At 42.0% G+C, this 9,877-nt stretch overlaps 1 protein-coding gene across 1 annotated transcript; it reads left to right on the top strand.

The window, feature by feature from the left end:
* Window positions 1-2,130: 2,130 nt before the first annotated feature.
* On the top strand, window positions 2,131-5,934 carry crx (cone-rod homeobox). Its single transcript, XM_050036187.1, has 3 exons — window positions 2,131-2,567; window positions 3,655-3,806; window positions 4,093-5,934. The coding sequence occupies exons 1-3, from the start codon at window positions 2,471-2,473 to the stop codon at window positions 4,729-4,731; spliced, it is 888 nt and encodes a 295-aa protein (XP_049892144.1). The 5' UTR covers window positions 2,131-2,470; the 3' UTR covers window positions 4,732-5,934.
* The last annotated feature ends 3,943 nt before the right edge of the window (window positions 5,935-9,877 follow it).

The raw sequence follows: 9,877 nt of genomic DNA, 5'->3' as shown, positions 1-9,877 counted from the left end.
ATAGACTTGCGTATGTGTAACAATTATGGCTAATTCTGGACTAAGTGACAAAGTGACAAAAATACTAAAAATGTCTGTGACAACACAGGATGACACACAATAGCATAATTAATGATTTTATGGCAGGCACATGCACAGATAGACCCAAGACAGTGCTTAAGCACCTGCCCGTTTGCCCTCTGTCTGGATAAGTGCCCTTTTTGCAAGACAGTTTTTTCTTTTTCTTTTTAATAATCTTATAGCCTATTTAAGTTTTGGCCCATGGCATGAATTCTTAGTTAAAAGTCTGTTGTATGCCCAACAACTGCATTTGAGTGGAGCCCCCGCTCCTCCCTCTTACACTTCCCTTGTGGCAGCCGCACACAATTTGAGCGCCCTGCAGAGCTGTAGGCAACACTGTGTCTGTCCTATCTGCAGTCATGGACAGCCAGGTGACAATAGTGTTTGTCCTTAACCTCAGCATTGTTTGTCACTGTTGTGAAATCAAACCACTATTAAAACATCTCAATAATTTAGGCAATAACCTGCCATTAACAACAACTAAGCCAGCCTGGCGTAAAACCACACCATCCCCTTTTAACTAGGGTGGGGTTCACCAACTGCCTGTTGCGAGCAGAGACTGACGCCAAATTGCTTTCCCACTCCTGCACGTCTTTTTAAACCAAAATTCGACCTGAAATAACATTTATGCCTCCCACATTGTGTCTCTGCTAATTAATTTAAACAAAAATGACATGCAGTTTGAGGCTGCGCTGCTTAAAGAGCACAGAGGAGAAGAGGAGGAGTGCAGAGCTTCACATTTCTGTTGGCTGGGTTTCTTAAACAAAATTTAATGATTTTTTAAGAAATAATTATAAAAAAAAATAGCATGTGAAAATGAGGAGAGAAGAACAATTTTGTGGAGAGGAGAGGAGAGGAGAGGAGAGGAGAACGCACTTAGTCAGATTGTTGCAAGTGAACACAGGCTTACTTTGTAGTTTGGAGAGTAGATTGGTTGGTTTGTTATTTTATTTATTCAGAGCCTTTTTCAAATGTACTGTGTGTACTTTGGTCTCAAGATGAAGAAACCCTCTGGTGCTGGCAGATAGAGACATACAACAGAATGTAAAGTGAGAGACGGCACATTTTTTTCATGCATGCAAAAATAATTTGAGGAAGGGATGCCCTTTTTCCCACTTTAGCGGCTGCCCTGTAAAATGTCTGTGCATGGCACTGCCTAGGAGCCTAAAAACATGCTGGTTTCACTTCAGAGAAATGTCCCATTTTAGCTTAATTTTTTGTCCCATTTTACCTGAATGCATCAAGTATTTACTCAAAACCCTTTCCCATAAAAACTAAAATGTAAAATTGAACATATTTTGATTAAAAGTGGAACATTTAATAAAATGCAACATCCTACCTTTTTTTTGTTATACCCTTAGTTCTTTAGTGACAGAACACTTATTACCAAAATGAGAAAATCAATATTTCACATGGCTTTTCTTGGAAGTTCTGGCAACAGTGATTTTTTTTTAATCTTTGGTGTGTCCCTCCCACTTATCTCAGACCAATCAAAATGATTGTTTAATGTAAAGCACATTTGTATCAACAGCTAGTACTAATGTTTATAGAGCCCAAGATGTAAAACCTTATTTTACGTGATGTCCGAGGTTACCTGACTTCACCCTGTTGTTATTGTTGTTGTTGTTGTTGTTGTTGTTAATATTGTTGTTATTATTATTATTATTATTATTATTATTATTGTTGTTGTTAACATTGTTGTTATTATTATTATTATTATTATTATTATTATTATTATTATTATTGTTGTTGTTGTTGTTACTAATAACAATAATGATAATAATAATGACAACAATCTTTGAACCACTTTCTTTTTAAGCTTGTACTCGTGTATTTAATCCACATGAGTAAAACCAGGGTCAAAGAATTCAAAGAATGTATGAGAATAAACTTTGTGTTAGTGTAGGGTGTCTTATTATGTAGCTTGTTGCTTTGGATAGTTTACATCGTGTGTGTGTGTGTGTGTGTGTGTGTGTGTGTGTGTGTGTGTGTGTGTGTGTGTGTGTGTGTGTGTGTGTGTGGTGGGAGGGGTTTGCTGAAGCCACTTGCTCCCTCTAATTAGCAACGTGTGCCGGTAAGGAAACTCAGTGGAGCCACTTCACCGAGGCGCAAAGGCATCCGGCGGCCACTTCACCTGTGTGATGACTTAACTGTGTGAAATCTGTCTTGCAGAAACAGTTCGGATGCTCAGTGTGCTCTGGTGTTTCTCTGCTGCTGAGCTGACTGACAGTAAAAGCTGAAACTGCAGGCAGAAAAAAAGATACTTTGAGGTCCCGCTTGTTTCCGCAGCGGGTTGGTTGGATCCGACGCAGCGACTTGTTGCCCCAGCGGAGCCCTGAGGGGCCCTCGGTTGTTGTGTTGCGTGTCCGATATACAAGTCAGCGACAGGACTTAAAAGCCTGCTGTAAGGATGATGTCCTACATAAAGCAACCCCATTACACCATGAATGGGTTAAATTTGCCTGGCCCCGGAATGGACGTGCTACACACAACTGTCGCTTATCCATGTAAGTACAAACTTTCAGTTTAAAAACTTTTCTTTTGTTTTACTTTTGCCTCTTTGTCTTCTGCTGTTGTAGTAATTTAGCATATGTCCTTCCTATAATGGTGCGTAAAGACGCACGGGCTGTGCGTAAAGCTGTGACGAGCGAAAATTAATTAAAGAGAGTAAGCAATTGTTTCGTACGAGCCTGTATTGCAAAAAAAGTTGAATATTAATGATAGTAAAATGTTCCCTACCATAATATCATCATTACTACGTCGATGTAAGACAAAGAAATATGTAATGTAACTTATGTTATGAGAGGTTGATGGTTTCATTAAAATCAGTCTTTTAATTCCTACATCACTCTGCTGCCGTAGATACAATGTTTTAATACAGATAATGTGCAGATACATCGAACTATTTCAAACCACTGAATTGCAGGTAATCTTTGCGCACTCCTGAGTTCAGTGTCTGTCAGAAATCAAACAAGATTTGACACTCTTTTTTTGTTGTTGTATGTTTCTCACTTTTTCCGTCAAGGGTTGTCAAATGTTCTCACGTCATTGACACTCAAAAAATTATAGATCGATTGTAGATGGAGACACTTAATGTGCCAAATGCCAAATTCCCCTGACCTCTCATACATTAACTAATTCTTTACTATATTTGTTTTGAAACAAATACATCGGCATTTGGCTGTGTACCATGAAGGACTGATAGATGTGACTTTGAATGTACAAACTATAGTTAAAGTAATAAAATGAAACTGTTTGACCTTCTCAGGGAAAACTGAAATGCTTCAAAGAACCAGTGACTATTGATGTAATGAGCAATACACTTTGTCTTCATATTGGTCATGAACTGCCTGTCGAAAACAAGTCAGGATTATAAACAGTATCAAAATGTACTGTAGTTTTCATTAATATTTGTTTGTTGTCCCCTGCTCACATAGCTGGTAAACAGCAAAAATACCCAAATAATCACTCATGTATCTGTCATTTTTTTCCTTTAAAATAAGAGCCGGAGTTGTGCTCATAATTCAGGTCAACTCTCTGTCTCTGCCAGAATAATAATCCCTCTCTGTGTCTCTTGGGTGTTGGGTCTTGCAGCCACTCCCCGGAAGCAGCGCAGAGAGCGCACCACCTTCACCCGGACACAGCTGGACATCCTGGAGGCATTGTTCTCTAAGACCCGCTACCCAGACATCTTCATGAGGGAGGAGGTGGCCCTCAAGATCAACCTGCCCGAGTCACGTGTGCAGGTACTGGAGAAGTAGGCTACAGCCAAGATGGAGGCCATACTGTTAACTGTTTGTGGGTTACTTATAGAGAGACATCTGAAGAACCTTTAAGGCAACAAACTTCTTCTACAGAGGGAGTACAGCAGAATATTTATGCTGTCTCCTGCATAAACATTTATAGTATAACACCTCAGTTACATAAGTCGTCCTTGTGCTTTCTCACCTCTAATTATTTACAACTTAACATATTTGTATGTCTGGCAGTTGTTTCCTGTCCTCATATGTATTTTTTCCTCTGCACCTTCAGGTTTGGTTTAAAAACCGCCGTGCCAAGTGCCGTCAGCAGCAGCAGCAGAGCAGTGGCCAGTCCAAGCCCCGCCCACCTAAAAAAAAGGCCTCTCCAGTGCAGGAACCCAGCGCCCCTGATCCTGTCCCTAACCCACCTGGCTCCTACAGCCCCTCCTCTGCCCAGTCAGGCCCCAGCCTGGCCCCGAGCTCCAGCACTGGAAACACTGCCGTGTCCATCTGGAGCCCGGCCATCTCGCCGCTGCCCGACCCACTGGCCTCCTCCTCGGCCCCCTGCATGCAGCGGCCCTCACCTTACCCTATGAGCTATGGCCAGCCGTCGGCCTACACCCAAGGCTACGCCAGCACCACCTCCTACTTCACCGGCCTGGACTGCAGCGCCTACCTGTCCCCCATGCACTCGCAGCTGTCAGGCACCGTGGGCGCCCTCAGTCCCATCACTGTGCCCTCAATGGGGGGCTCCCTAAGCCAGTCCCCAGCCTCGCTGTCTTCACAGGGCTACAGCACAGCCTCCTCCCTGGGCTTCACCTCTGTTGACTGCCTGGACTACAAGGACCAGCAGGCCTGGAAACTGGGCTTCACCACCATGGACTGCCTGGACCATAAGGACCAAAACTCCTGGAAGTTCCAGGTCCTCTAAAGAGCAGGAAAGGGTGGTGTTCATGTGTGTCAACAAGTCCATGTGAGATAGTGTGAAGCAGTTCTGCCAGAAGACTTGTTAACTTTGATTTTCAGTTTTTTGTTTGTAAGATTTTGTTTTATTTTCTAAAGGTGACCTCTGTAGAAATGCATTTTATCTGAAAGACTTTGAAGATGAAGAGACCAGAGACTGTCATCAATGCTGCCTCACTGCAAATCATATCTGCCGTCTTCTTCATGCTTCGTTAAATGAGAGAACAAAAGCCTTTAAAGAGTTTGTAGGGAAATACTGGAGTTGTGCATATGAAAACATGCTGGGCCATCTCTTCCTTTAACATGACTGTCTGACACATACACACAACATGTGTTTCATTTTGTTCCAAACTTTCATTGTTATAGAGTGAAAGGAGAGCTGCTCTGACAAGAAGGAGCTCTGGAATCCTGTAAGTCACCTCCTCCTTCAGGGTTTGATTATTATTATTAAGCTATTTACTATAATTTTATGCTACATTTAAATATGTAATTTGGTTGCTTTTAGATATTTTTGAGATATTTGTGTAGAGTATTACATTGTTAGCCTTTAGTTTTATCATACCAATCTGTTTGATGACAAAATAGATCTTCTGTTTTAGTTGTGTGACACATTAAAGTGATTATTCTTTACACTTTGTGCACTGATAATCATTGAGATTCTCTGACGTGTTTGCAAGCTATAGTGAATGTCATGAAATTTTCTGATTCTGATAGAGTTAGAGTTATAAACTGATCTACATTCAGAGGTCAGTATGAAGTCTGGACACAGTGGATGTAAAGTGGCCTCGTGGTGGTCAGGTCTGGACCCGTCATGTTTGTCATATGGCCTGCATGGTTCTCACTGGTCCATCTTGGTTATTTTAGTTTATCTGATTCTGGGAGTGTCCCAATCCTCTTAGCCTCCCTTCAGCAATGCCCTAAGTGAATTATTTAGGATTATCCCCCCCCCCCCCGGTCTCTCTCACCCATCTCACCCACTTCGGCCTTCTCTTTCCTTTCCTGGCTTTCTCCTTGCTTCCCTCCCATCTTTTCTATCTTTATCCATCTCTCCAACCAGCTTCATGTGTATCCCACTTGTTCTGTGTGTATTCCCTCCCTCCCCCCAAATAACTTGTTCCAAAATGTCTGAATCATTGAAAACAATGCAGTTTAATAAAGTGTTTTTACTACAGTTGTTTTCATTAATTGTTTCAGCTCTGAGATATCTCTCTATCATCTCTACATCATCTCAGCAGTTCCCCTTCTTCTGTCCCCTCCTGGAGTCCACCCCCGCCTCTCCACCCATCTCCCCAACTTCTTTGACAGTTTGGTAATCCCCACATGACCTGATTACTGCCACGCAAACTTAACTATGACATCAAATATGCGAAAATGTTTTATAGAGGTGTATGTTGTTCATGTTGAAGGAAAGGGGATTGATTATCTGTTACTTAACAAATGCTTTCTTTCCAAAACATTTGATCCACCTCTTATTGATTTCTATGACTCATTTTGCCATCTTTTTAAGGCTACACTGGACAGTAGGTTTGTGATTTTACAGCAGTTACCATAAAATTATCAACACATCTAACCTATCTATCTAACCTAGTGTTCTTAAGGTAGTGTCATTTAGAATCAAATTCAAGTTGTGCAAGTGAAGTGATAAATGCTTCATTTCAGATAAATAAATCTAAAAGACTTGATAAAAAAAAATCTAATTCTATGTTTTGTTGCTATGTAAATTACAGCTGGTTAAAACCATGTGAAATGTCACAACATTTTGATAATAAATCCAGATCGAGTGCACTAGAGACATGTAAACGGGTAGCGAGAGACATTTCAAAGCATTTTTCTGCACACAACACTGACCTAATCCCACTCTGTGCTGGTTTAATCCCTCTGCCCTCCCTCTCTGTGGTCTGATTGGTTAATCCCTGCGTCTGTGCACTCTGATTGGTTAACCTCTCTCAGAGGGTGCAGTGCACTTGTAATCTTCCCCCTCAGCACTGAGAGTTTCAGACAGACATTTGTGCTGTAATCCCAGGGAGGAGCAGATGTGATGGGGGATGGACGGCACCGGGCAGACCTTGAGGAAGGTTAATGCCGGGAAACAAAAACACAACACGAGGTCTGAGGAGGAAACCTTTCGACCCTGCTTCATTGAATTTACCTGTGGTGGAAGAGGAATCAGCTCTTTTACTTATATGAATACCACAGTGTAAAAATACTCTGTCACAAGTAATATCCCTGCATTCAAAATATTACTTTAGCAAAAGTATGAAAATATTTAAGTCAAAATTTTCTTTTGACTTTAATTCACCAAAAATATTATAGTTATTGATGTTTTAATGTGTAAGCATCACTAGTAGCAGATTTTTACTACTTTATACACTGACAGGCAGTTTAGTCCACAATAATACATCATAAATATTAGTTTAGATACATTTTGTATTTAATAACCTGTATCTGTAAAGTAAATAGCGACTAATGTTGTCAAATAAATGTAGTGTAGTAAAAAGTACAATTTGGCTTCCACAATGTGGTGGAGTAGATGTAGCATTAATTGGAAATACACAAGTTAAGTATTTTACTTCAGTACCATTAAAATTTTAATGAAATGCAGCACCTGAGTAAATATCTCCCCTACTGGAATTCATCATAGATTGTATAAATAATGAACATAGCTACCGTGAGGTCATCCATAGCTACTGTGAGGTCATGTCGCATAGACTGTATATCAGTGTCGTATTTTGCAGGGCAGGTGCTAAAAGTGGAAAAAAGGGCATCCCCTCTACTTTTTTTTTTTGCAAGCACAAAAAAAAAGTCCACACACAAAGTGCAAAGTGTACAAAGTTCTCTGTCTGCCAGCACCAGAGGGTTTCTTCAACCTAAGTACAGTACAGTACATTTGTGCATAGGAATGAACAGGGGAAGTGTGTGTCTATGAGCTGTCTCAAGATCCATACTATATACACCTAGCAGCTGCTACACATACACATTCACTTTCTGCATTTATCATTTATTTATAACAGGCAATGACAAATAAAAAAATGCGACACTGTGCACACTCTAGTGCTCTGTAGAGTAAATAACCATCACAATCAACAAATCTTTACACAAAACTGAGAACGCTGCTCTTTGAATAAACAACCAATCTACCCTCCAACTACAAAGTAGGCCTGTGTTCAGTTGCAACAATCAGACTAAGTGTGCTTTCCTCTCCTCTCCTCTCCTCTCCTCTCCTCTCCTCTCCTCTCCTCTCCTCTCCTCTCCTCTCCTCTCCCAGTTCCGGTTCCGGTTCCGGATGAGTGTGAGTGTGGGTGGTGGTGGTGGATGTGTGAGTGGCATGGAATTGAACAGTTTCTGTCCCTGATTTCTGGGTTTTCTGTGGTTTTCAACTGTGATCTCTGCATGATCAATGTAAGTTTTGTTTAATAGTGTTTTTGGTGTCTGCCAGCTGTTTGTGCAGGTTCTGTTTGCGTGTCCTCATAAGCAGCGGGCGGATGCGGTCACTGGCGCCACTGTCGTGGTCGGCTCTGTGGCCAGGTCTGCTGTGGCCCCAGCGGGCCCTCGGCTGGCCCAGTGGCTGAGTCGGTGTGTGAGTCTGTGGATGGTCTTGTGTCAGGTGAGGCTGCAGTCAGCCTGAGGAGACTGTGGAGAAGGCCCCTCCGACAGTTTCTTGCAGGTGCAGGTGAGGCTGTGGGGGCCTGTGACAGTGAACAGACTATGGAGGCTGTTGTCAGCAGCCAGGCATCAGGTGGAAGAGAGGATACAGAATGGGACTCAGAGTCAGATACTGTGTCAGTCAGTGAAGTGTCCAACGGGAACACATATCTCTATTCCTTAGTGGAAATAAACACTTCTAGGTCAGACTTTTCACAGATCTGTAAAAGTCAATGATTACTTTAGGGACACTGAAAGGTTCATCTCATCAGTGGGAGTGTTGAAGGGATTTGTTGGTCTGGACCTATTAGATGAAAGGAAGCATTTTCACCTCAAGAAACATATCACAGTTAAAAAGATTAAAGTGGGGGCGTCGGTAGCATAGTGGATAGTGCCGGCGCCCCATGTACAGAGGTGGTCACAGGTTCAAGTCCGGCTTGCAACCATTTACTGCATGTCACCCCCCGCTCTCTCTCTCACCCCATTTCACTCTGTCCTATACATTAAAGGCAAAAAAGCCCAAAAAAATAATCTTTAAAAAAAAAGTGAAGTAAGATGGTTTTCATACACTGTTCTTTACCACTTTCCTCTTTTCTGTCTCTCTTCTCTGACCCTCAGAAAAGCACTATAGGGTCTATCAACATTAATGGTGGGAGAGACAGACATAAAAGTGCTCTAATCAGTGAGATTGTTTCTCAAAAAAAGATAGATGTGCTGTTCTTGCAGTGACCAGGCAGATGAGGTAGACTGGGGTTTATGGTGGGAGAGTCCACACATCCTGAGTCATATACAAGTGTCAGTGCAGAGGTAGCCATCCTCCTCAGAGCGACTGCCAAAGCATCTCTCTGTCATTCTCTCTGTTAGCGTGGTGGTCAGAGGTAGGCTGCTGATTGTCAGGGCAGAGATTGACGGCTCAGTATTTTGTTTTGTTAATATTCATATTAACAATATATATTTTTTTTTTACAAAAATACAGTCTGAACTCAGGAACTACAATCAGGACCACGTCATTCTTGGTGGTGATTTCAACTGTACTGTTGACTTCACTCAGGGCATAACCAATGGATAACCACACCCACAGTCCTCTCAATGTCTAAAACAAACCATTACTTACCTAGATCTGTTTGATACCTGGAGACCCAAACACCCACACACCCTACAGTACACATGGATAAGGATCAGAAACAACAGGGTCAATGCAGCTAGACTAGATAGATTTGATCCGATCATACTTCCTCTAGCTGAAGGACATGGATGCCCCAAGTTCCTTCTTCTTTGTACCTATGAAAAGGCCTCATCTGCAAGAGTAAACTGGGCTAAGAGTGAAGCCTTGCTTGTGGGACAGTGGAGGGATCAGGCAGTTCCCAGTCTACCTGGAGGACTTAGGTGGGGAAAAGAGGGACTAAAAGTTCTGGGGATGTTTCTGGGCTCTGAAGGGTTTCAAAGAAACAGCTGGAAGGGAGTGAAGGGGA

This window comes from Epinephelus moara, chromosome 3 (genome assembly GCF_006386435.1).
Source record: "Epinephelus moara isolate mb chromosome 3, YSFRI_EMoa_1.0, whole genome shotgun sequence".
Classification (NCBI taxonomy): domain Eukaryota; kingdom Metazoa; phylum Chordata; class Actinopteri; order Perciformes; family Serranidae; genus Epinephelus; species Epinephelus moara.
Note: the sequence above shows the minus strand (reverse complement) of the source record. Positions and strands in the feature narration are given on the sequence as shown.

What these genes read in the sequence shown, in the direction of transcription:
- crx (XM_050036187.1), top strand. Translation starts at nt 2,471, where the DNA reads ATGATGTCCTACATAAAGCAACCCCATTACACCATGAATGGGTTAAAT. An exon ending in CACAACTGTCGCTTATCCAT is followed by an intron (nt 2,568 to 3,654) that starts GTAAGTACAAAC and finishes TGGGTCTTGCAG; the next exon opens with CCACTCCCCGGAAGCAGCGC. An exon ending in TGCCCGAGTCACGTGTGCAG is followed by an intron (nt 3,807 to 4,092) that starts GTACTGGAGAAG and finishes CTGCACCTTCAG; the next exon opens with GTTTGGTTTAAAAACCGCCG.